The following is a 26575-nucleotide window of genomic DNA, read 5'->3' on the forward strand; positions in this document are numbered from 1 at the left end:
CACTTTGCAAAGGGCTGCTATTATCCACGCACTACGGTGACAGCACATTTAGCGTGCTTGAGGCTCTCGGGCTGCAGTAATTAATTGTGTGTCTGACACTCTGGCTGGCACAGCCTTGCACCCAGAGCTTTCCCATCACAGCAGCAGAAAAGCAAGCATCCTGGTACCCATGCATGCCAAAATCGGTCCCCCCAGGCCTCGGTGGGAGACGGGGGCTCACCCCAACGGTGGAGGAGGCTGGAGGGGGAGGCTGCTACACTGCCCAGCTCCAGGCAGTGCTGGGTGTTGGGGTGGGGGGGCTACACCAAGGTGCTGCTAGAGCCTGGGGTCTTATCCCTTCCCCATTGCACGCACACAGCCCTGCAGAGGGTCCTCTTCCTACTCCCGACGCCCATCCTTGCCACAATCCCTGACAACACGAAGATGCTCTCAGCTCCTATACACACCCCATCCACTGGAGAGGAAGTGCCCCCCAAACCCACCTTCCCCTCCATACCCCCTGCTGCAGGTGGAGCATCCCCATCCCTCCGGGTACCCTGCAAACCCCCCTCCACTCCTCCCATCCCTGTGTCCCTGCACAGAGAGAGGGGGTACAGGGGGGGGTTCACTGGGGACCCCCACTGCTCCCTCCCTGCCCGGGGCTGTGCCCGCCCTCCCTCCGCGTATGCTAACTACGCTGCTCAGCTTGTGAGGAGGGAGGGAAGGAGGGGGGGGAAGGAAGGAGGGAGGGAATGAAGGAGGGGACCTCCCTATCTGGCTCTATCTCCTCGGCTCCTCTCACATGCTCCGGGAGGGCGATGCGGCTCCCCGCGTCCCGCTGAGCGAGGCCGCGCTGCACCCCGCCGGGCCGGGGTGGGGGGGTGCTGCCCGCCGGCCGTACCCGGCCACCGCCACGCCAGCCCTCGGGCTCCGCGGTGCTGTCCTGCACTGTTTTATTGGGGCTCATCTGTGGTTGCTTTACCTCTCCCGGAACAGAAACCCAACCAAGCCGCCGCTCCCCGCACCGACCCCCGCGGCGGGCTGGAGAGGCTGATGCGGCCGCCAAGGTAAGGGGGGAAGCCGGGACACCCGCATGTTGCCGTTGCCCCGGCCCCTGCATGGCCCTTCCGCCGTCGGTCCGCTCGCCGGCTGCCTCCTCCTTCTCCTCCCGAGCCGCTTTTATAAGGAAACCTCGATTCTTTCCCATTTTCCCTGCCCAGCGCGCTCCCTCTGTCCGGCTTGATAGTAACCATGCGGTTATTCATTTATCCTCCCTTCTGATGCTTGCCACTGAAAATGCACCCTGCTGGGCTAAGTCAGTCGAGTAATTCCTTGCAGACCACTGGCGAGACCTGAAAATATCTTCCCGGTATTCTGCCCTTCCCGTTAAATAGCTCATCACGGGGCTGATCGCGATTATCGACAGCGGAGCGCTTCGTTAGCAGAGACAACAAAGATTTACCTCCCTTAAGTCCCGTGGTTGCAAAGCGCTGGGCTGTTTGCAAGCACTGAGGTGGGGAGAGCAACTGGACAGATGTGGGACATGGGCAGGGACGGCCACATCTGGAGCAGGTCGGATGAACCGAGTCTGTCAATAGCCCTTAACCCCAGGCAAGGAGGACAGGAGACAGCCCCCGGTCAGGACAACTCAGAGGCACCAAGCAGAGGAACCCCTGTCCAGGTTTACTTCCACTGTCGGGACCTGCACGGTGCCCTTCCTAAATATCACATACGTGTGAGGAAACCGGGCTGTGTTTGCAAGACAGGTGCTTTTTGTTGTGGTGGTGGTTGCAAGGCAGGAGATGAAAGTTTGGTGTTGTTTTGATGTGATTCTTGATTGCTGCCTGTTGGAGTAATTGCACGGCAATTGCTCAGAGGTAGAATCAATTTCCCCAAATTGAGATTTTAATGGGCGCTCGCAGGCTGCTGCTGTGTCATGTGGTTTAAGGCGGCGTTGGGTTGCATTTATTTTATAAACGGGATACTTGTGCAGGCGGCGCAGGGATAACAAACAGCACCACCCAGCGGGGCCGCAGCCCGCCCAGGCCAGCCCAGGCCAGCCCAGACCCAATCCCAGCCCCAGCCCCGGTACCAGCCTCAATTCCAGCGCCAGTCCTAATCCTGGTATCAATTCCAGCGCCAGTCCAGCCCCTGTCCCAGTCCTACTCCGAGTGCCAGTGCCAGTCCAGCCCAGTACAACTCAGCCCAGCCCCAGTCCAGTCCAAGTCCAGTTTAGCCCCAGTTCCAGTCCCAATCCCAGCCACAATCTCAACCCAGCCCCAGTGCCAGTCCCAGCCCAGTGCCAGTCCCAATCCCAGTCCTGGACCCATCCCAATCCCAGTCCCAGCCCAGCCCCAGTCTCAGTCCTGAACTGGGCACACCCAGGAGCACTGCTGGTGCTGCTTCTATGCTGCTCCACAAAAGCTCCCAGTTTTGTTTGCCAAAATACCTGTAGAGGTGCTGGATTAAAGTTATTTTGTTGGGATTTTCTGGCGTGTGTGTCCCTCCCACCCTTAGGAAGGAATGTCTCTTTCTCAGGTATCAGGGAAGAGTTTTAAACCAGCTGGTGACACTGTCGTTCAGTGTTCCATGACCAAGACATCCCGCACTGGGCTGTATTTCTGGCCACTGCTGTCAGGAACTGACAGAAAGAGAGCTGGCAAAGGTGGTTGGGTTTCACAGAGCTTCTTCCATAGGATCCTTCAAACACCCCTTTCTCAAAGGGCTGAAGACTTGGACTTCCAAACATGCCACGCCATCTTCCATCTTCAAATGAGATCCAGGAGATGTCCTTAGCTGACCTGTCAGTTGGGGGGGGGGGGAGGGGCAGACAATTAGGGACCTCCACTTTACTAAGATACCAGTGTCTTTAAAAGCAGCAGAGAAAAGCTGTCCCATTACACAGGCAGTTTCTGCCTCTGCTAAGCACCCAGTTCTATGAAACTCTCTGTGCTGTTCGTTTTTTGGCAGTTCAGATATATCCATCTTTTCTGCTGAGCTGACATTTGGCCATTTGAACTTGTTCTTGGGAACCTCCCAAGGTTGTCTTTTAAAGGGGAACCCAGATGTGCAGAAGATACACTAAAACAATACTGCTTGATACTTACCCTAAAGAGGAGACCGGGCCAGGAAGACCAGCTCCCTGCAGAGAGCTAAATATCCAGATGGTGAATTCCAGCCAGCCCTCCAAACAGTGCCGAACAAGGGATGGTTCCATGCTCCCATGTGGAGAAGTCAGGCCTCACCCCACAGGGCTTTGTGAGCAAGGGAAAGGGAGAGACACAAATGAATGCCACCAGTCACAAAGCTGTTGTGATGAACTCCTGGAAACATCCCTGCTTGGTTTGCTTTCTGTTGTGGGTGAGACTGGAAGTCTTCCACCAGCCCATCATCCCTTCCCCTTGTCCAGCTTGGCTGGCTGTGAGCATTTAGAGGTGATTTTTATGGCTGTGAGCTTGGAACTGATATTCAACAAGAGAGCCCACAGCAGGGTTATCCGCAGCAGCTTCAGCTGGGGCTGCAGATGCAAAGATGCAGAGCATTCTCACTGGTTTATTTATTGGTGTTACAAAGCTGTATTTCACTCCACCTTCAACCCAGTGGCCTCTTCACACAGGCAGACTGGCAAGTCTCACATTTAGAGATGTGGGGAGGCGGATTTGCCAAACCAGAACACTCTGCTCTGCGCTTTCTGAGGCAGGAGTAGGTTGGTCCTCAAAGCCCAGCTCCACGTGTCATCTCCACCTGCCCTATTCAGCTCTACGCAGGGCCCTGGTGAGACCTTGGGGTTCACTTTCCCTGTCAGGCATTGTGCTGCAAGGCAACAGGTTAGCCGGGAAGGGGGGGGGGGGGGGGGGGGTGGTGGTTTAGATGTTTGTTAAGTACCTTGAGGTACCCAGCTCAAGGACAGCATCTGCTTGTGCTGTCAGACAAAAGACCTCAAGGCCAGGTTGGACAGGGTCTTGAGCAACCCGGTCTAGTGGAAGGTGTCCGTGCTCATGGCAGGGGGTTGGAACTGGATATCTTAAGGTCCTTTCCTACCCAAACCATGCTGTGATTCTATGGCTGTAAAATGATTTTGGAGATCTTCAAAAGGCACTGCAGTGTTTTCCAGTACTGCAAACATCGGAGGTGTGGCTGTTACTGCAGAAAGACGAATGGGTTCTTTTTGTGCTTCTTCTTGTTCAGAGGTTTTTTCCTTTAGTAAGGGCGCTGTTCAGAGCACAGATGTTTGGTTTTACTTCCACAAACATTTTGGGATCAGTTGTCAAACCTCCCGAGACAACAATTTGGGGTTTTCCGCTCCAAACTTCCTTTCTTTCTCCTTTAGGGAGCAATTTGCTTTTTGGTGCTCACCCCAAACACATCGCTGAAGGTTTTGGGATTAGCTTCCTGCACGGGTGATCCGGGCTTATCCAAACCGGGCCACAAGCAGCGTTTGTTGAACACCTTGTCCTGAGGCAGAGAAGGCAAAGGCAGGGCTGAAGCTGTGTGGAGATAGCTGTGTGAAGAGTGGCCACGCAGGAAGTTCATGGGAGAGTCAGGAGCAGACCAGGAGCCCTGACATCCATTCCTCTAACTACCAGTTACCATCCTCAAAAATACCCATGTTTACTATTTTAGCCATATAATTACAGGTAGGGAATAATTCCATTAGGAATGCTGTAAGGGGAGGTATCATCTGTAAACCTTAGGGTTTGGATTAGGCACATTCATTCAGCCCCACTGCAGCCGACAGCCATGCACGGTGTGATGCAGGGCAGAGAGAAATAAAGTACAGATGAGTGATCCTGGCTGAGTTTCCCCTGGGAATTGAGAATCTTCCCACCCATCCTGAAAACACCTTGGAAAATGCTCCCGGCTGCCCCTGGCTGTGATTTGTGCATCACCCCTCCACAACACCACCAAACACGAGCAGCTCAGTGTGTAGATGACCACGGAGGTGCCTTTGCCCACAGAGCTGAGCCACTACACAGTGTAACTGTGCCATGCCTCAGAGGTGTTTGCATTCAGCGGTGGGTGGTTTCCCACATGCTGGTTGCAAAGAGCATCAGGCTGGGCTTCAAGAATGAAAGAAGCTAGGGAAAACACAGGCATTCCACATTTCCAAGCCTAGATATCCCCACTCAGCACGGCAGAGATCCGAATTTCACACAGCCCGTGGTTCAGCAGCAGGTCTTTGATTCAGCTCACCAGAAAGATGAAAGTTATGTGAAAAACATGGAAGGGGGAGCAGGATTTCAGAAACACACCTTATTTGGGGCCTTTTCCTGCTCGGCAGTTATGGTTTGGACACATCTGTTGTTTTCTCCAGCGAAATCCGCTGCTTTGATCAGTGCCAAGAACAGCGATCCCCTTTGCAATGCATGATGCAACTGAGCAAAATCAAGGAGAAATTCTTACAAACTGGAGCCAGGGGCATCAAAGCACGGCTTTATAGAGCACAGTTTTCCCTCCACCAAAGGCAGAAGCTCCAACAAGGGTCTCATAACGCTTCAAACTGGATTCCAGTCTATCACAGCAAAGTGTCAGCTTGCCACAAAGCGGCAATACCAAAGTGGTGCTTCAGGTCAAACAAACCAGCCTCACAGCAGCACGTTAGCAGCTTGGGTTTAGAAGTTCATAATTCAGATGGCGGGTTTTTTGAGTTAAAAATACATAGATCAGGTTATGTGTCATCAGCTGGGATAACAGGAGAAGGGGGTTTTCACACTGAAATAAGAGCAAAAGCTGCATTGCAAGAGAACAGGGTGAAAGCAAGAATAAGGGATTTGGGGTCTGAAATGTCCCCCTCATGCTTGGGCTCCCCCCAGCTCCTGGACCCTCTCCCTCCTTCCTCCAGGCCTCTTCCAGCTCCAGCTGCCTACACATCCCATCAGCAGGCATTTCTTCTTGGGTGGTAGCAGCAGCTGGCAGGGTTTGGACATATTTGCCCCTGTTTGACATCCCCCACAAAGAGGTGCTTCGTGGAGGCGTTCCTCCCACACTGCCTGTGCTACAGGTCTGGATCCGGCCTGCCAGCTTTCATCTCCTGCCCAGCTCAGCCTGCTCTGGCAGCTCTTGTGCACACAGAGCTCCTTCATATTTTAGTGGACATCATCTGAGCGCAGCTGCAGGAGGATAGGGACCAAGACAGATCTCCAGTCAAGCAGGCAAGGCTTCAGGCTTTTTGGATCCCATCTGGGTCCCAGATGGGAAAAGCTCCAGAATTTTAATTCCTGTTGCAGCCTGGATAAAGGCTCAGTAAGGCTCCTCCTTCATTTGGAGGCAAGGGGGCTCAAACACCACAAGGAAAACTAGATAGGTATTAACAGATACCTCTGCTTCTTGGATACTTTCTCCCATATCCTCTTCCTCACCTTACCTTCCATAGGAAATTTGTTGTAGCTGAATCACAGATTCAATCCACGGCAGGGAGATCACAAACTCTTAATGGAGACTTTAAGCTACCATCTCTTTAAAAAACATCCTTGTGAGGTGGAAGAGAAGGGAGGTTCCAAGGACAATGAGAAGCAAAGTCAAGGAGCATCCCAGGCCTGTACCAAGCTGCAGGAGAAAAGACCCGCTGTGAAAGAGCATTTGCAGAGCTGGGAGAAGGGTTGTGTGAAACAACCTTTTATTCTTTGTATAAGATGAGAAAGGAGATGAAACGTTAGGATGGAGAGGGGGAACTCCATCACAGGAAGGCCAATGATCTAAACCAGGGGAGTTAAAGCATATTACTCTCGTGGGCATTCGCATTCACAAGTGAAGTTGTCTTAGTTCACTGTGGCTATAACATCCTTCAAGGGAGATATTCAAGAGTTCCAAGTGGGCTGTTAAGAGGGTGCCTCCCTCTGAGCCTGGCCCTTTCCGGGTGGAGCAGACCCCTGGGGTGGTGATCTGAACTGCTCACCTCCTCATGCTGAGGCATCAAGCAGGATTTTGAAGCCCAGCAGTCAAATCCCTGTGTTCTTCAAGCTGCTGTTCCATTCACGTGGTCCATAAGCAGGAAGGGCACTCCCAGTTCTGCCATCTGCCTGAGGGCTGCCCAAAGGGTCTCTGAGGGGATGCTCACAAAGTGAGACCTCCAGGATAACAATCAGTGCAACTGGTGAGACCTTCCTGCAGCAAAAGGTGAACATCCACATCTATCCACAGGCTGGTGGTTCAGAGCAGGCTGCGGTAGATGTCCTAAGAGAGCATAGGTACATGTTGGTCCTTTCCATCAGTCTTCAGTGGGCTGGCAGCTGGGTTCAGGACCCCTAAGAGTTGTCCCCTCTCTGAGGAATGTCATCTAACGATAACGATAAGGAGACTTGCTGTTTCTGAGTCATCCAGGCTTACTTCAGCGTTGGCAGTGCCAGTGAGGGTGAATGACCTGGAAAGGTTGTGAAATGCTCACACCTACCACGCACCCAGGGCTGGGGTGGCGTGGAGGAGCTCCCTGTGCCGGGGGTCAGTGTCCCGCTGGTTGCAGCATCGCTCCTGCAATCCCGCTGCCTGCCGTCTCCCTGCCTCAGTTTCCCCCTCACTCTACGTGGCCCCCTTTGCCCCAGATTTCTCCATTTTGGGGGCATCAAAACGCTCCGGTCAGCCCCAGGGCACAGAGGCGGGGAGGGCGCGCTGGGCGCTGACACCGTGGTGCGGTGGATGAAGCCCCTCTCTCAAATCCCCCTCGAGCTGCGGCACACGGGACGCGGAGCAGCACCAAAAGCCCTCCCCGCGCGGGGCCAACCGCACTCGAACCCTCCCTACACGGGGCACGGGGCGTTTGGGCCCGGCCCGCAGCACAGACTCCCCTCCCGCGTGTCCCCGTCCCGTCCCGCCCCGCTCCCGCCCAGAGCACCGCGTTCCTCCGCCCCTTCCCGGGAGGCTCCGGCGGGAGGAGGAGGCACAGCGAGAGGATGCGGACATTGGAAGGCAGCGGGATGATGGATGGTGTGGGCTGGTTTGCGATGGGAGGGGAAAGAGAGGAGGAGGAGAAGGAGAAAACGTCTGTGTAATCCTTCAGTGCGGAGGCCACCGGAGCTGGGGCCGCCCGTCCCTGCATCGCTCCGCGGAGCCATGTGGGGCTTTTGATTTGATTTTTTTTTCCCCCAGTTCTTTCTTTCGATTGATTTCTTTCCTTTTTTTTTTCTCCTTTTTTTTTTTTTTCCTTCCTCTCTTCTTTTTTCTTTTTTTGTTTTCCAACTCTTCTTCCAGGGAGAGGATAGTGGTTAAAGCTCGAGCTGGATGGATGGGTATGGGGAGAGGGGCAGGATCCACAGCCCTGGGACTTTTCCAAATCCTCCTTGTCTTTCTCTGCATCTTCCCTTCAGGTAAGCAACAGCCTCTTTATTTCGCAGCGTTTCCCCCGTGTTTCTCCAGCCCTTGGACAGCCGCCTCCGGCCCCTGTCTCGGGGCCTCTTTCTCTTCCCTCTCTGCAGCGCTTTGCCACATGTTTCAAACGAGCGAGCGGGGCTCAGGTTCGGTGTGTGCCTCCCCCCTCGCCAATCCCCGTTTTTCCCAAGCAGTCGCGGTGCGGGTTCTTCCTTGACCTCATCTTCTTTGTCTCATCGCGCAAGGAAGGAGATGGTGGGAATGAAAGCAGCCCCCGGCGGAGGGTTGTTGTGACAGCGGCGGGCAGGTTCCCTTGTGCTCCCCTTCTCGGGTGTGCCTGCCGCTTTGCAAAGGGGGGGGACCCCCAAGTGAGTCCCCCAGATGCCTCATTTCTGCCGTTGAGTGCAGTGGGGGGTCCCCGCTCCGATCCCCCCCTGGAAAGGGCAGAGCTGGAGGTTGCGGAAGGGATAAAGGGGGTTCTTTGGGATGCTTGGGGGGGGGGGCACGAATGGGGGGTTCGGCCCCAGGGCTTACCTGGGCCGGCAGCGCGGCTGCGAACGGGGGGAACTTGTATCGGGCTCCCCGTTCTGGGCGCTCCCAGCCGCGGGATGGAAGTGTTCAGTGGCTCAGCACCATTATGCCACTGGAGAGCTGTTATGCTGGCCGAAGGCGGGATGGCAACCGAATGGTCCCGCACATCGGCCCCCCCCAGCCCGCGCAGTCCCTGCCGCACCTAGTGCGGGTGCCCGCTCCCCCCGCCCGGTGTGTTTGTGTGGTGTCAGAAAAGGAGAGAATGTCAGAATTACAGCTGAAAACGCCATCTGTTTCCAATGAATCCCCCACAGTTTTTCACAATGTTTTTGGCAGATCTCTGCCTGCAAATTCCTTCAAGCCCCGAGTGCTTGTTTTTGTTGGGGGAGGGGAAGCCAAGTCCACAGAGGCGGATTTGTTCCTTCCAAAACTCTCCAGTTTCTTTACCTCTTTTTTTTTTTTTTTTTTTCCCCTTCATTTGCAAGGAGGGGGGTAAAAAAGGAGAGAAAAGCAGGAGGGGAAAAGAGAAGCCCCAAAGCTGAAATCGCCGTGTTTCTCTTTTTGCATTAGTAAATCTTCCCCTTTTTAAGTGTATTAATCCCGAAGTCGCCCCTGCCTTTCTTTTGCATAACCGTAGGTGCAGCGTCTTGCACACACATGTAGGAAATAAATAAAGAACTGCTCTGTGCCCTTCCTCCCTCCTTCGCCCTGGCGCAGGGAAGCGGAACCTTTCTAGCGTTGCACTTAGCAGTGGGGTGTCCCTCCGCACCCCGCTTCTCCCAGGGGACTTCCCAGAAGCTGGAAGATGAACCCCGTGTGTGTGTGTGTGTTTTCTAGAAGCTCTGGAGCTGCTCCCCTCTGTGTTGCTTAACGCCCTTTTCGGAACGGTTGAGTTGCAAAGCGTTAGGGCTGTGAGATTTACGGTGCAAGAAAGAACTTGATAGGAGATGTGGCTGCTGCTTTGTTTGATTCTCCCGTCAGCAGTCAAATAAGGTGCAAAGAACTGGCAGAACGAGGTGATCCAGAGCCCGCGGGAGCGGGGCGCAGGCGGAGACGGTGCTCCCCATGCGCAGGGCTGGGAGCGTGTTGGGGGCTGCTGTTGAGGGCGTTTTGGGGTGGGGAGATAGGAAAAAGGGGGATTTTTTCCCCCCTGGCAAATCCTTTGTCCTTTTTCCCCTGTGCTTTTGGGGAATTTGGGGGTTCCCAACCCGGAGGAAGCTTTGCCCTCCTCCTGAGGGTCCCGTGTGAACGGGGTAGCTGGAGGCTCCCGGTTGGGCACTCAGTGTCACATCCGTGCCTCACCGAGCTCTGCCCATTTATTTATTTGCTTAAGTCCCCCTGCACTCTCCCCTCGGGCTGGTTTCCCGCTCATGCTGCTCTCACACTCATGGCTTCACCTTGCTGCCTCTGGGTGGCCCCTGCTATCGAGCTCCCTTGGGCTGGGGTCGCTGCTGTGGGTCCCCCCATATGGGTCCTTCCCATGTGAGCACTGAGCATGGAGCTGCTGGGGAAGGAGGCTTGGGCAGAGCAGGCCACTGCTGACAGTTCCTGCTTGTTCCTTGTGCCAGGTCCCATTGTGGGATGCTCATGGGCACTCTGCCCTCCCATCTGGGACCCTGATATCCCAGGGTGCTTGGATGACCCCCACCTCTGTGTCACAGTACAGGCTGGGATGAGTTTTCTTGCAAGTCCTTTTGTACTTTCAAAATCTGGCCTAGTTTTGCCCCAGATGTCAGGCTTTGCTCTGCCAGCTCCAGTTTGCTTTGGCTTTCCCCGTTTGTCTTCAACTTTCAGCTGCAGTACACTCCTTCCCCTCCCCAATGGGGATTTTGTGCCCTAGGTCCATCCAGGTTGATTCTAGAGAAGGATCCATCCCTACTTAAGGTGCATGGGATCAGTTGATAAGCGGCTTTTCTTGGTGGGGAGGGATGTGATGGCAGCCTTAAGCCAAAACTGAGCAGGGGGCTGAGGGGCTGTTCAAACAGCTCCCCACCGCTGTGAACGGGAAGGTGGCGGCAGGGGAGGAACACGCCTGTGCGGGATGTTGTCAGGGCAGAGGAGAAGGGAGGGATTCAAACGTAAACCTGGAAATATTTTGGCTTCCCTGTTTTGTTGCTCGCTCGGAGCCGGTCTCGTACTTGGAACAGGGAGTTCTCTGCGATTGCCAGCCAGACTCGTTGTGGGGCTGGAAGGAGGCGCCTTGTTTTTAATGCAGATGGGGTGGATATGTTGCTTTTCTTTAAACAGAAAATCCTGAAATTCCCAGCTCTTGGTTATTGGGAATGGGGGGATATGATGAGGGCTTTAAGTTTATCATAGCAGTAGTTGAGGTTTCCTTCTTTGTGGCCCAGCCAGCTGTACTGAGTCGGATGTGCACATGAAAGTGCTCACAGGGCTGGGCAGCCATAAAAACTTCCTAACCTGGGGCTCTACTCGGCCTCTGCACCAACCTGCTGTCCCCAGAGAGCCCGGATCCAGCACATCCAGCCAGGGCATGATCCAGCTGGGATGTGCCACTGGATCAGGCACCAGTAACAAGGAGTTTTCCAGTCTTTCTTCCAGCTCCCTGATGGGCACATCCCATAAGGCTCTGGCAGGGCAATGCATGACCCAGGTGAGGCCCTCCTCAGCCCATCAGTCCTTCAGGGAACCCCACAGCTGATACTTATTGCTCCCAAAGGATGAGCATTAGTGGGACAGCAAAGAAGGTCAAAGATGAGGGCGGTTGGTCCATCTGGATTGGTTTGATTTGGTTTGATTTGCTTTTCCCATTGGAGCAGACACCAGCTTGGAATAGCAAATGTGGGAACCCAGAACTGAAAGAGAATCAGCATCCTGGGTGGTTTGAAGTGGGCCAGGATGAACTCGGGGCTGCTGCGAGACAGTGTGCCGGGGTGACAGGGAAGGGTTTTGGGGAGGATGAGGGATGCTCAGAGATGCAGCTGTAGTGGGGCAGATGGGGGGTGTCCTGGCCTTTTCTCGCTGTCCTGGTAAATCCTGTCTTGATGCTGCAGATCAGAAGCGAGCTGTACAGGCAGGGCCCTGCCTGGCTGTACATGGCACGAGGAGCATGCTTGTAAGAGGAGAGCCCCTAAATGCCTTTAAAAAGCTTTGTACGTTGCACTTGGCAACCACTGGGATGAAAAGAAGAGGATATTTATTCCCTTGCCTGCAAGCTCTCAAAATAACAGGGTGTCCGATTGTAGCCTCAAGATTGCTTTGCACTCAAGTGCAGCCTGGCTGAGTAAATCACTGCTTCACCAGCTGAAATTCCTGCAGCAAGGGGGAGAATTGAATTATGGCCAACTGCAAAACCAGATGCCATCCCCTTGATGAAGTCATTGGGCTCTTACTGCGGAGAACAAGCTGGCTCCTACACACACGCAGCCCTCGTAGGCACAGACTGAGCTGCTCTGTCTAACAGCCCGATCATGGTGTGTGGGGCAGCCGGAGGCTGGTGTTCTTGCAGATGGGAGAGCAGCAGGTCTTCAGTGGGGAGCACCAGGAGATTTCTGTTGCATGAGCTATCCAGGAGAATCTGGCCATTTAATTCCCAGCAAGCAGAGCTATCCCTGCATATACAGGGTTTTTATGGGCCAGGCAGAGAGCAAGCTTAGCTTCAGCTCAAAGTGTTCTCTCCTCCCTCAGTTTCCTCTCCTTCCTGTACAGCTGTAGACTTTGGTCCCCAAAGCCCTAGTAACGCTCTGTGGCATTCAGGTTTTTGGATAAGCTACTTCTTCTCTTGCTGTGTGACACACTCCAGCCATCCTTTTCTGAGATGACAAGGACATGTGGCAGGACGTCTTAGGGATGGTTCCTGGCTTCGGGTTTTGCCAGCTGACAGCGATGTGGAGAGCATCAGTAATGTGAGATCATGACTGTGCTGGGGATGGGAAGGTGGGGAGCAGCAGGACTAGGCAGTGGGTTCCAGTAAGAAAGTTACTTTTTCTCTTAAAACCTGAGTCCATGGTGGAGGCAATAATCGGATACATTTTAAATATTGTGGCTTCCTGGAAAGCTGCCCGATGGAAAGATGGCTGCTGAATATAAGCCAGCTTGTGCCCAGGCAGCCAAGAAGGCCAATGGCATCTTGGTCTGTATCAGACATAGTGTGGCTAGTAGGGCCAGGTCAGTGATCATCCCCCTGTACTCGGCACTAGTGAGGCTGCATCTTGAATCCGGTGTTCAGTTCTGGGTCCCTCACTACAAGGGAGAGATTGTATTGCTGGAGTGGGTCCAGAGAAACTGGTGAAGGGTCTGTAGCACAAGTGTGATGAGAAGCAGCTGAGGGACCTGGGAGTGTTCAGTGTAGAGAAGAGAAGGCTTAGGGGGACCTTATCACTCTCTGCCACTACTTGAAAGGAGGATGGAGCCAGGAGGTGGCTGGTCTCTTCTCTCAGGTAGGAAGTGATAGGTCAAGAAAGGGTGGTCAGGCATTGGAACAGGCTGGCCAGGGCAGTAGTGGAGTCATCATCCCTGGAAGTGTTCACAAACCGTGTAGACAAGACCCTCAGTGACATGGTTTAGTGGTGGCCTTGGCAGCCCTGGGGTAACGGTTGGACTTGGCGATATTAAAGGTCTCTTCTAACCTACTTGATTCCATGGGGCACGAGTGATGGGGGAGCAAGCCTGGTGCCAGCTGGGGGCCCAGCGTGAAGGAGAGGATCCACCAGATCCCCTGCACCCCTGAGTGCGGCTCCAGCTGCGGTCGAGTGCCTGTGTGGGTTTTTGGTGGGCTGGTGGAGCTCTGCCTGCCGGCCGGGCAGCTGCCACCCCACACCCTGCGCCCAAGCCAACGCCTCTGATGGAGATGCCGCAATTTTTTGGCAGGCATTTTAATTGTATAAATTTGCCTCATCCAGATTTATGTGCTCCGGGCTTTTCTCCATCTCCTCGTTCCGTGTCTCATTTACCTCTGTGTTTGAAGGGTTGGAATTTCACAAGAGCACGGCGGGGATGATTATTCCTAGAGGGAATCCACACCTGTGAGCAGAAAGAGTTTCCCTGCCAGCCGGGCGAGGGGGGAGGAGGGTGAGGGACCCGCTGCTGCGCCTGGGGGGCCCCAGGCGCTGGTGGGTGGCAGCGGAGCCTTCAAAGGCACCCTGGGAAAAACAGCTCCAGCGTGGGGAGGGTGATGAGTGCTGGAAACCAGGAACACTTGGCCATGGCGGTGGCTGGTTGAGGCAGCCTTGTCCAGGTACTGCTGCTTCAGAGGGATGGGGACACGGGTGGTGTTGGCTGAGAGAGGAAGCTGAGGGTGATGCTTTGTGGAGGGGGTGGGAGAGTGAATCCACCTCTCTTCCCACTGGGCTTATCTTGGGTGAAACCCTTCCCATTCTCCTATGTGATACGGAACACTCTCCTCAAGATCTACAAGCTCTTGAGAACTGTTGGCGAAAGCTCCCTGATTGGGGTAGTCGGATGTGCAGCTCTGGCACTGCTTCCCTCCACAATGGGGAACCAGCTTTGTTAGTGCCCTTCTGCAGATAGAGAATAGAGGAGATCGCTTTCCACCTTATCCTCCATTCAACACTTTGGGCTGGAGCAAAACCTGCATCCTCTGAACCATCCACCAGCACTGCTTCCTCTGAGCAAATGAAAGCTCAACGGTTGTAGCAAAGGCAGTGTTGAAGCCTGGATCCCAGGATGAAGTTTTAGAGCAGTCATCAACTTCGCTGCATATTTGGCTGTCAGCACTGGTTCCTCCTTTCAGCCCATCCTGGACTTGGTAATTCTTAGAGCAGCTTCGCCTGCCACTCATTGTGCCAGCTACAAGCTCCATGATTGATGCCCTCTCCAGTAGTGTCTGTTCACTCTTCTCCCTGTATGTGGACGTTGAGGTGAGCCTGGAGGAGCCGGGGACACTGGGGGAAGATGCATTTGCCCCTGTTAAGCATGCCGGGGCAGCAGTAAGCTGACGCTGAGCTGAAAGAGCTGACTAAGTGACAGGAATGATCAAGGGCTCCTTCGGCAGCATCCAACTGTTCCTGCCGTAGCCGATGAAGACACTGACTCCACTGTTTTCTTGTCTGTGCTTGCCCCGTGTCTCCACGACGCCTGGAGAGGAGAGATGGGGGGCCATGAACTCTGCGCTAAGGACAAAAAGGAGTTGGTTGTGGCAGGTTCTCCATATGCTTTAGTGATTGACATAGGTTGAAATAAGAAATCTCCTTCTGTGTCCTTCTTCTGACTTAAAGGAACTGGAGAAAGCATATTCTTGAGCAAGACAGGGACTGGGTTAAAAGAAGCTGCATGGATTGAGATCCATCAGATCCATCCAGAGTGACTTTATCAGTGCATCCTTTGCCTGGATTTAATGCATCTGCTGCTTTTGCTAGTGGAAGAGAGCACAAACCCCAGACCCCAGCGTGGAAGGTGGCCCCTCCAGCCAACCTCCCTGTGCACGCCCTTGCAAAATATGAGCTCCAGCTCTTTAAGAGAGGCAGGTTTATTTTTCTCTTTCAGTTCCCTCCTCCTGGTCCTCCCCCCACTTCAGTGCAACTGAAACCTGATCTAATCCCTTTGCACATGGGTAATTTATTGGTCTGTTGGGCTTTTCTTGATGGCAAATTGCATTGTCTTTCTTCCTGGGTTGAGGCTTTGGAGCAGTTTGCTGCATTCCTGCAGCTCTTTTCTCAGGGCTGATCTTTCACACCCCCTCTGAGCACAGTCAAATCAGTTTTATTGGACCTCTTTGTTATGCAAACAAGGCAATAATAACCAGGCTATTATTCTGCAAGATTGTGCTTGATTAACAGTTCAAAGGAGGTCGCTGCCATCAAGCACAAACTCTTTCACCAGGCTTGGGTCAGGTGGCCCTTGGGACTTCCTCACCCCACGGTGTGCAGTGGGGCTGCAGGAGAGGTGCCCCTGCCCATGATACCCCATCCATCAGTGCTGTGGATGGCACCAAGGGACTCATTTCTCTCCCTGATGTGATGAGGCACCGGTTGATGCATGTCATAAAATAGAATCACAGAATAGTTGCAGTTGGGAGGGACATTTAAAGGTCATCTGTCCAACCCCCCCTGCAGGGATGTCTTCAAATAGACCAGGCTGCTCAAAGCCCCATCCAGCCTGAGCTTGAATATTTCCAGGGATGTGGCATCTTCCACCTCTCTGAGCAACCTCTGCCAGTGTCTCACCACCCTGCTTCTTCTCTATATCTGGTCTCAAAGCCCATGCAGGCATCAAAATACGGGTCCAGCATGGCCACACGTGGGGTGGCTTTTGTGGACTTCCCTGCTGGGTCAGGGACAGCGTGAGGGGCTGGACTGCAAAGGCCTGATGTCCTTCATCTGCTCTGGTTTTGCTTTAGGCTGGAGAGACCTTGCTGGAAGGGATCCTGTTAGCCAGGTTTTTGAGGAGCAGTGCAATTCTTTTAACTTCAGGATCATTTTGGTGCTGTCTGCCTGGGGGCTGAGCAGCCTGCATCTCCTTGAAGCTGGTAGATATGGCAGGTATTTAGGACATCTGAGAATTGTGCCTTTCCTATGGAGGTGTCAGCATAAATAGGTTTATTTAGATTACTTAAATAAATATGTGTTTAGGAGCCTGAGTCTAGGTGCTCAGATCCGAGGCCAAAGGTAATTACATTTAACTGCATTCTTCGAAAAAGCCTTTTACTGCATGTGTGAGGCTTGCACATCCACACTTCAGTCCATACATTTGGAAAGAGGCAAGATGATGTATTTGCATCATATGTGAGTGATGAAATTACTTTCCACCCGTTAGTAACCAAAAGGATATTAAACAACATCTCTTAGCAGTGCACACTTGCATATTAACAGGTCTGGGTAACACGTGCCCAAGAGTCTCAGAACAATTGGCTTTGCTTATGAAATGAATTCCCAGTAATGCTGGAGAATTTGCAGGAGAATGGAGGAATTGCCAATTTTGTGCTGGTTTTCTGAAAGAGCTTGATTTGGGTAAATGAGATCCAGGTAAACTGACACGTGCTGAAGGGAAATAGCAGCACTCGTCACTAAAAAGCTGATCAAGTCAGATGCTTGCATATGGCTGAACACTTACTTACAGAGCAGAGGGACGTGGGTTGTGCGATCCTCCAGGCCCCTGGTGTGTGTTTGGTGACCACGGAATGCTCGCTGGATGCAGGATCAGTGCTTTGCAAACCAGGAGCTCTGGAGAAGGTCCCAGGCCAACAGCACATCCCAGTGCCCGCTGCAGTGCAATGCCCCAGTGACAGGGGTGACCTCAGGAGAGCGGGAGTCCTGCACTGGCATTGCCTGTTCCATTGGGTGGTGGGTTCTGCAGGATGCCAGCCTGCTGGAGGGAGGCCTGATGTGGGGCTGGGCAAACACCTCCCAGTGGGAACTTAAAAGTGCAAACCATTTAGCTTATCTAGAGGATTGACAAGTGACTTGATTGCAGCGTGTAAATATCTTTGTGGGAAACATGCTGGTTACTAACGGACCTTTTACTGCTTAGGAGAAAATCACTGCTTCTTTTTATGTCCTTACAATGAAGTCAGATAAAATCCACTTAGAACCAAGATTCTTGTTTTGTAAAGGTGATAAACTTCTGAAACAACCGACCAAGGAAAGGGGTGGCTTTTCAAACCGCAGGAGCCCTCATGGGAAGCATACGTGAACAAACACAGGGCACCGGGCCTCGAACAGTGGGGGCTGTCTTAGTCCAGGTGATTCAGCAATTTCTTTTGGCTTTAAACTGTCTGAAACTGTTGGTTTCAAGATAGCAAAGGAAATTTTGTCCTTGGTTTGAGTGGTGACAGGTCCTCAAGGAGAAGATGATGTAGAGTTCGGGAGGTGACTGGGATGGTTGAAATCACCCATCCCCAGGATGAAGGCCCCATTAGGATGAGCAACAGTGAACATCACATGGACCCAGGGGTGTCTCACACATCCCAGGCGAGTCTTGCTGGGTTCCTGCTTGAGAGGGATTTGTTTCCGTGCTAAGTCATCTGTGGCTGAAAAACAGATCCATTGTGAGTCGATGGAAAATAGATTATGTGGAATTGAATAAACATCGTTTCTTGGCGTGGGTACAGATGAGACTGCACCACTCTGCCAGCGCTGCTGCCAGAGGGGACAAGACAAGGCATGCTTGGTGGCAGGGGGAGAGGGTCGTGTTTGCTGTCCTCTGTAGTCTGTGCAGGCAGTGGTCCCTCCCCAGCAGTGCCACGGGTTTGCCAAGGGTGACCACCGGTGTGGTTGGAAAGATGTCCATGGGGGAGGCCAGGCGCTGCCCCTCTCGCACATGCCTCTGTGCTGCGGCACCTGGCTATGGAGATCTAGCCTTATATGGGGCCCTGAGTGAAACAGCGAGAAGGGGACGGGTGCCAAAACTGGAGCGATAACATCTGAGAGAAGAACGCTCCCCCTTCAGGCCCAGGGAGGAAGGAGATGGGCTTCCTTGCCCTTGCTTTTGTTGGGGTGTTTTTAACTCCAAAGTCACTGTCACCATGGAGCAGCACAGCAGCAAGGGATGCTCAGCACGGGGATGTGACTAACAGCCTGGGGGGCTGATTTGCAGCATCCTGTTGTGTCCATAGGCTGCTGCAGCTCATGGTCCTGATCCAAGCGAATGGAGCATGTCTTTAAAGAGTAATTTGGCTTAATTCCTACTGAAACAAATCCCCTCTGCAGCAGCTGATGGGCTGTAGCAGCCGGAGGGAGCTGCAGCCCGAGCTCTGCTTGCTGGAGGTGATGCTTTGCACAGCACATCCCGGTGCCTGATTGAACTATCAGGTGAATGGGGCAAGTGGGTCCTGCATGTCCAGGGATGTGTCCTCCAGCTCCTCCCCAGGCTGTGCTGGCAAGTCTATCTGCAGTGACAGAGCGTTGTTCGGCCACATGCAACCTCAAGGCATCCTCAAGCTGCACATTAGCATAACTACTAGGAGAGCAGTGATTTTAATTGCCTGATGCCACAACTGTTTGGGATAACCGACAGTGGTGTCGCTGGTCACACTCCTGCATGCTTTTTTAATGCCCGCCTTCCACCGGGAGGGTCCTGGGTCATGTAGAACACCAAGCAATACACTCCATTGCAAGCTGGCTGGCTACGATGGTAAGCCAAATGATTTTGATTGAAAAACACACTCTTGGAGTGGAAAAGAAAGGAATATGAAATACTTGTTATTTTTACATTGGAGCCATACATGCAGAAGGCTTAGCAGAAAGGCAAGCCCATGTTCCAGGTCAAAAGCTTGTTACCAAGTTATCTCCGGTCAATGAGGAGTTAAAAGCTTTCTGCAGTGCTTCTTGCAGGTTTAAATGGGATGCTGCCAAGACAAAACAGCTCCTGGGTTCTCAGTGCTGTTGCTAGCATCTGAGTTTATTAAACATGAGTTTTAAAACTGAGGAACCTGTCACCATTTCCTATTTGCACTTCACTCTTCTTGGAAAGAGAGAGGAGACAGGCTTGTTTCTTACAGCCTGACTGCTTAGTGTTTTATAGCGTTGGTCTCCCTTTCTGATTTTCCAGCACCGACTATGTTTAGGTTTCCAGCACTGTGATGTTTAAAACTAAACCACACTGTTTTCCCTGAAACAATACTGGGTTTTGTAACTTTCTTTTTAAACAAATCTGAAATGGATTTGGCACAGATGCCTTGCCAGCCTCCTTCTAAACTAACCCCGAGACGGGAGCATAAGGGTACGCCTGTGAGAGGCAACACGAAAGCATCTGGAAATGGTGGGGCTTTTCTTCTGCTCCTGCCGCCTTTTGTGCCTGAGCCCATCCCATCTCCAAGCCCTCCAAGGGAGTGGAAGAGGAAGGAATACACTGTGGATTTTAAATGGTGTGAGCCTGGCTTCACCCAGCAAGACTACGAATTGGCACTATGCGGCCTTCAGCGATGACCATGTGCTTTGCGCACAGCTGCTTTCCAGTCTGCTCCAGGGAAGCCACACTGCCCCAGGGAGCAGACATGGAGGGGGAAAAAACAGGATCTGAATCTCCTTTCCCTCCGTGTGGGCAACACAAGGCTGGGGCTCGGCTGGCAGCCCCGCACCCTGCCGTGCCGGTTTTTCTCCTCCACCTCTTGTTCTCTCTCAGCGGGCCGTGGTGGGGAACAGGCTTCCAGGGCTGGGCAGAGCCACACAGCAATCATGAAAGAGGTTGTTTTGGCTCCTGCTTCTTTCCAGGGGCAGAGGGACTCTTGCAAGCGCTGCTCCCAGCACTGCTGCAGCCATGAGGAGTGGCTGCTGGCTCTGCTGCAGGGCTGGTCACAGCATAAATCCTGCTCTGACCTCTCCATGTTGACATGTGGCTGGGGCAAAGCGGTCATGGTGGGGCTGCCTTTCATCGTGCCCATGAATCATAGGATCCCAGGTTAGAAGGGAGCTCAAGGATCATCTGGTCCTACCTTTCAAAGAGGAAAAGGAAGGCAGCCAGATTTTTGTATTGGTATTGTTCAGTCCAGACACAGCTCACAGTGATTCATGCAGCACAGAGCTTTGAATGTCAAACCCTAAAAAGGCATTAAAACCCCACTGCATCTCTCCCCACATTAACGATCATCCTTATCACTGCTGATGAATATGTTCCATTCTTCCACACTCTGGTTTTCCCCCAGGAGCGTTAATCCAATGGCTGGATGCTCTTTCCCTTCTTGGCTTAAACTGGGGCAGATCCTGTTGGTTTCTTTGGTTTTGATGCATGAGACTTGGGTCATGTGAGAGGGTCACATCTGGTGAGTGAGGCCCCATCACGCGGTAGAGCCGATGTCATGAGTTTGGGCTGTGGGAGGGGGACACCCGTGTGTTGCCGGGGGTAGAGCGGGATGTCCCACATGAGGCGTGCAAAGCATTGACCTCCTTGTGTTGTCCTTCCAGTGACATCCCCATGCAAGATCCTCAAGTGCAACTCTGAGTTCTGGGCAGCCACGTCAGGCTCCCACCACGTGGGCACGGAGGAGGCACCGGAGTTCTGCACGGCGCTGCGAGCCTACGCGCACTGCACCCGCCGCACCGCCCGCACCTGCAGGGGGGACCTGGCCTACCACTCTGCCGTGCATGGCATAGAGGATCTCATGGTGCAGCACAACTGCTCCAAGGATGGACCCACCTCACAGCCCCGGCTCCGAACATTGCCCCCTGGGGATAGCCAGGAGCGCTCCGACAGCCCTGAGATCTGCCACTATGAGAAGAGCTTTCACAGACACTCGGCTGCCCCCAACTATACCCACTGTGGGCTCTTTGGGGACCCCCACCTTAGGACTTTCACAGACACTTTCCAAACCTGCAAGGTGCAAGGGGCTTGGCCGCTCATAGACAATAACTACCTGAATGTCCAGGTCACCAACACGCCGGTGCTGCCTGGCTCTGCGGCCACCGCCACCAGCAAGGTGAGCCTCGGGCATGTCCCCATGAGCAGAGATGGGCATGGGCTGTGCTTCTCAACAGCTTTTCTTGCCACCATCTCTTTTCTCCACCATTTGCACTTCTTCTTGGGAAGGGTGAGACCTGGTGGGATTTCCTCTGAATTTGAGCATTTGGCCCTAAATATCAGGTGCCCATCCTGCTTTTAATGGCCTCTGGTTTCTTCTGAGCACATCCAACCCCATCATGGTTAGCAGGCTGAGATACTGCAGCTCGAAGGGCTGTCGTGGCCACCTAATGTCCAAGCAAACCTATGACTATCCTCCATGGAGATGTCAGCTTGCAGGGAGAAGCCTGGAGGGAGCCAAGTTCCTCACACAGCCTTCCCTCTGCCCAGGCTCGTTAATTGTCTCTGTGGTGTGCAGCCAAGTCCAGGTATTTTGTGGGGCACAGTCTGTTCTGGAGGTGCTTTGACAGCCTAAATAAACATCCTGAAGTTACAAGGCAAACAGTGAGAAAGCACAGGTGAAAACGTGCTGCTGTGATACAGCAGAAGGTGTGTGGCACAGCCTCAGCTTCAGGAGAGGCCTGGAGCTGATGAACTGTCACATTGCTCCATGGTGCACAAGCTCTAAAGCTAAAAGACCACTTTTTGTGCCAAAAAATGAGTCTCAGCAGGAGGCATCCTCTTGCTTTTGGAAGATGTCCTGTCCCACCATGTCTGGGAGTTCTGTTTCTCCCTGCATGTACAAAGAGTACATGAAGGACAGGGGCTGCTTCTCAGCTTTGGATGTTACCTTTTTAGCCTAAGCTGGTTTTGAGTTGTCCCTTACAAACCTCCTTAAAGATACTTAATGATGCTCTCAAAACTCCTTACCTACCAAAAGACATCAAAACCTATTGAAGCTTGCAAGGAAGTTTGGCTTGAGGAAAATGGCCCTTCAGCCGAGGAATGTGCAATTCCTAGGCTGGATCCCAGGATCACCATCTTAATTGAGCCTTTTCACCCGTTATCTGCCTCACGGGCTTGTGGTGAGGAGGGATTAGTCATGAGATCTGCAGCATGAGCTGTGAAAGCGTTGCTGGGTCACTGCTAGAGGAACATGTGTTGTTGGAAAGGATGGAAGCTTCTCGGTCCATAGGACTTTCTATGTTGTTACATGATGTTCTCTGGTCTACCTTTCTTCCTGCTGCCAGAGGCAGGGCTGAAACCTGAGGAGGTTACTGCGGGAGCTGTCTCTCCTCCAGCCCTGACCTGCTCTGCACAGGCCTCAGTCTGCCCCTTCATGGGGCACATGAAAGGAGAGCCCCCTATTGCTTCCCTCATGGAGAGAGGTGAAAGAGGAAGAGAAAGTCTGCAAGAGGTAAAAGAGGAAGCATGGTTTGCCTGGGAAGAAGAGTGAGTTGCTTTTCCTCCCAAGCAAGCTCTACTCTTCTTTCTCCTCATAAAGCCTTCCCCCCAAAGCAGGGTCAGCAAAGGAGGAACAAGAGCTGGGTAGTCCTTCCTCCAGCAAGGGACCTGGTTTTGAGCCCAGCCAGGGTGGGGAGGCCCATTGGGCTCAGTCTGTGTCCATATCACCCCCAGAAGGATCTGCCCATTCCAACACACTGAACACGTGTGTGTTTGCGTGGCTGAGGTGTATCACAGTGTGTTCTGGGGCCCAGAGGACAACACCATTGTTTTGCAGGTGGCCAGGGAAAGGAAGGGGTCCAGCCCTTGGGATGTAAATGCCATGGTAGTCAGAGGAGAAGCTCCACCACCTACCTCTAAAAGAGTCAGGGCTCATCCCCTCTACCATCTGTGAGGCCTAGAGGCAAGGCAGCACTGCATGCAGGGGCATGTCGCCACAGGCTGTGAGTAGTGATACTGCACATGAGAGCTCCTGGGTTGGGGCTGGAGATAACAGCGCAGATCCAGGTGGTACATTCAGTCCAGCCTCTGGCTCCTGATTCCATACATGGTGACCTCATGCCTGTGCTGAAGCAGGATGACCACGTCTGGGTACCTGAAAGTTGGGACAACTTAGGATGAAGTACCTACCCATGAGCTGAAGGCCATGCTCCTGGCTGGGCTGAGCAGACAGCTTCTCCACCTCCCATGCTGCTGCTGCTTCTGGTGGTGGCTGTATGCTCTCAGGAGGTCATCGCTGGTTGTAACCCTGTTCCTTTCTTTCCCCCCCTCACAGCTCACCATCATCTTCAAGAGCTTCCAGGAGTGTGTGGACCAGAAAGTGTACCAGGCAGAGATGGACGAGCTGCCCGCTGCCTTTGCCGATGGCTCCAAGAACGGTGGAGATAAGCACGGAGCCAACAGCCTGAAGATCACCGAGAAGGTGTCAGGCCAACACATAGAGATCCAGGCAAAGTACATTGGCACCACCATTGTGGTGAGGCAGGTGGGCCGGTACCTCACCTTCGCTGTGCGCATGCCAGAGGAGGTGGTCAATGCTGTGGAGGACCGGGACAGTCAGGGCCTCTACCTGTGCCTCCGCGGGTGTCCGCTCAACCAACAGATTGACTTCCAGACCATCCGCTCAGCTCAGGCCACAGAGGGCCGTGCTCGCAGGAAGGGGCCCAGCCTGCAGGCCCCCCCTGAGGCCTTCACATATGAAACAGCCACAGCCAAGTGCAGGGAAAAGCTGCCCGTGGAGGACCTCTACTTCCAGTCTTGCGTCTTTGACCTCCTCACCACAGGGGACGTCAACTTCATGCTGGCTGCTTACTATGCCTTTGAGGATGTGAAGATGCTTCACTCCAACAAAGACAAGCTGCACCTCTACGAAAGGACACGGGACTTGGCCCCCGGCAACATGGCTCCCTCGGGGATGTCCTCTGCCCTCTGGGTAGCACTGCTGTGTTTGTGTCAGTGCTGGTTGTGCTTGTTATAGAGGTTTGCTCCTTCTCACCATGGAGAGTGGGGAAGGGGTAGCAGGAGGGAAGCTGGGATGAGATGGCAGTGCTGGACAATAGGAGGTTGGATGTCAGACCTGAGTGGGTTGCTCTCAAACCTCTCTCTGGTACCAGGTCTTCCACCTTCCCAGCTCTTGCCTGGGAGGAATGTGCTGCCAGTGGGAACAGTCAGGAGCTTTTGCTGGACTCTGCCATGTCTGGATGTTCCTCATGTGCACCTCCTCTTGTCTTCCTCCCAGTAGTGTGGGTTCCAAGGAGCCCCCACCTCCTTGTAGCACTTCCCCAGGTCCCAAAAATGCACATGGTGACTCTGACATTGGTGTGCATGAGCATGGCTTTCTCTTCAAAGAGCAGAGCCTGCAAGGAGGGTGCAGAGGAGCCAGATGGGGCCAAGCCTGGCTGTCACAACAGGGCTGGTGTTTCTGTTTGTTGGGGCCATGCTCTCCTTTTCAGGCATGTCAATCTCTGCCTGTAGCCCCGTTGCTGCAGACAGTGGTGCATGGGGCTGAAATAGTGGTGAATGGTGGTCCCACACTTGCCTGGCCACCAGTGCCAGGCATCTTCTGGGTGGAAGAAGGACATGTTCCTCAAGCCTTGGCTTGCGTTTGCTGTGGTTAAAAGGGCATCTCCCATTTTAGCCAGTTCACTTGGCTGATTCACTCAGTAGTTTTACTCCTGGCTCCCTTGTCTCTGCCCGGATCCACCGAGGACTCTTGATGGCAATGGGAGAAACCTGGCCAGTATTCAAGTGGTTTCTGCAACTTCTGCCCAGCATTGGATAAGTTCCTCGCACCGTTTGCTCCCCTAAAGCTTGGCTGCTCAGTGGGGGACCCATTCTCCTGCCTGTAGCTTGGCCAGGCCCTGGGATGGAGCAGGAGCATCACGCTCTGTTTGTTTGCTGCTAGGTCTCTGCTCCGCTTCTCATCCTGGGGCCATGACTTGCAACCCCATTGCAGACCAGTTGCACCTTAAGCCCTTCAGGGCTTGAATTGGAAATGGGGCAATCTTAGAAATCCAGCCAGCAGATGGGATGCAGCAGAGGACCCCCACCCCCCCCCCCCCCAAACTGCCTCCAAATGTCTGTTCCCTGCCTTGAAACCATTGATAATCCCCTTCTCTTACCACATAGTGCTGCCCATTTCCTCTTCATGTTCCTCTGTGGTTCACCTGTCGCTCACTGAACAAACAGCGAGACCACCTTTGGTCTGTGCCTTGGAGACCTCCTGATGGGTTTCCCTTCCTTTCCTCAGGGGGGAAGCTCACAGAAACAAGCCCCAGAACACTCTTGGGGGCACCTCCTGCTCTCAAGGGAGGTCTCTAGGCATGATGAGACAAGCTAGCACCAAAAGAGGTGGGAACAGGCTATGTTTGGCAGTCTGAACTCCTGCCAAGAGGCAGCCTGGTGTAAATACTCAACGTGACTATTCATTGTGTCCTAACAGCTCTAGAGCTCCATTTGTAAAGCAGCAGAGAAATGCAAAATTGTGTCAATGGATGTAATTTATATTGTCTCTTTAATATATAGAGCCCTGGCATTGATCTCGTGTGACTGTACAGATGAAGAGATGTAATTGGTTTTTAAGTGTTTAAGGAAAGAAACAAAAAAGATGTGTTTACTACTTTGCTCCTTGCTTTGTTTGCTGGTGCCCCAGGTGTTCTGTTTAGGGAGACTTTGAAATAAGGATATCACAGTTTGGAGGCGCTGAGAGCAGCAACCACTGGACCGTGGCACAGGACAGTTTAGTTTCCCAATGCACTAACTGCTCAACCAGGCTCATTTGGACTTTTTGTTTCTTTTGTTCAAGAAAGAACCAAGTTTTTGCCTTCCCTAGAGATTTAAAATGCAAGATTTGTCATTGGGTAAGAGGAAACATTGGTTTCTTGCTGTGTTACCCCATAGATAACAGCAGATGTACAAATGCCTCCTGAAAGCAGTCTTAGCTGCCCAAGCCACAGCATGCCAACAAGTCAGTACTTCCCTGCAAACCTCCCTTTCCTATAATGCAATCACCCTTCGCTGCAATTATGATGCACTGTGGCTCTGGGCTAATTTCCAGCCAATTCCAGTCTATTTGATGATGGGATGGCTCAGTCCCACTGTCCAGGTGAGCGCTCCAGTGGTGGCCAGCTGTCATACAGTGCATGGGGTATCCCTATTTTAGAAGCAAACAGTGAAGCACTTTATTTTGGTTGTGTTTGACCCAATTCTGATTAAAGGTGAAGTGTGGCCAAGAAAGACCCAATACTTGGAAACAAAACAGATATAGGAAAAGGGGGGGGAGGGGGAGGGGGTGTGTGTGTTAGGAGAAGCCCCCTCACCTCCTCCCTGAGCTGAGACCCACGGGAGTGTCACCGCGTGTATATACTGTAAATTATTTATTGAGAGAAACACAAGTAAAGTTTGAGGTTTTTTGACAATAAACGAGTGGGTCTTGGTTTGTTACCTTTTGCTTTTGTTTGGTGCGTTGGATGGTGCTGTTCACCACGCAGGATGCAGCTGCTGGCCCGTTCCTGCATTCACTCTAAAGCAGCTTGCTTCCATCTGCAAC

The 26575-nt window shown here is 53.0% G+C and overlaps 1 protein-coding gene across 2 annotated transcripts; it reads left to right on the forward strand.

Moving 5' to 3' along the window:
- Nucleotides 1-841: 841 nt before the first annotated feature.
- On the forward strand, nucleotides 842-26469 carry RGMA (repulsive guidance molecule BMP co-receptor a). Of its 2 annotated transcripts, none has more exons than XM_061446718.1 (4): nucleotides 842-1046; nucleotides 8164-8279; nucleotides 20631-21142; nucleotides 23303-26469. In XM_061446718.1, exons 1-4 carry the CDS (start codon nucleotides 1033-1035, stop codon nucleotides 24002-24004), a joined length of 1344 nt encoding a protein of 447 aa, XP_061302702.1. In that variant the 5' UTR covers nucleotides 842-1032; the 3' UTR covers nucleotides 24005-26469. The 2 variants fall into 2 exon arrangements, with proteins under 2 accessions (XP_061302702.1, XP_061302703.1); XM_061446719.1 differs by lacking the exon at nucleotides 842-1046 and adding an exon at nucleotides 7812-7899.
- The last annotated feature ends 106 nt before the right edge of the window (nucleotides 26470-26575 follow it).

The sequence above is a fragment of the Pezoporus flaviventris genome, unplaced genomic scaffold, assembly GCF_033815535.1.
Source record: "Pezoporus flaviventris isolate CSIRO_AGI_PZ_B2104156 unplaced genomic scaffold, CSIRO_AGI_Pfla_v1 ptg000006l, whole genome shotgun sequence".
Lineage (NCBI taxonomy): Eukaryota > Metazoa > Chordata > Aves > Psittaciformes > Psittacidae > Pezoporus > Pezoporus flaviventris.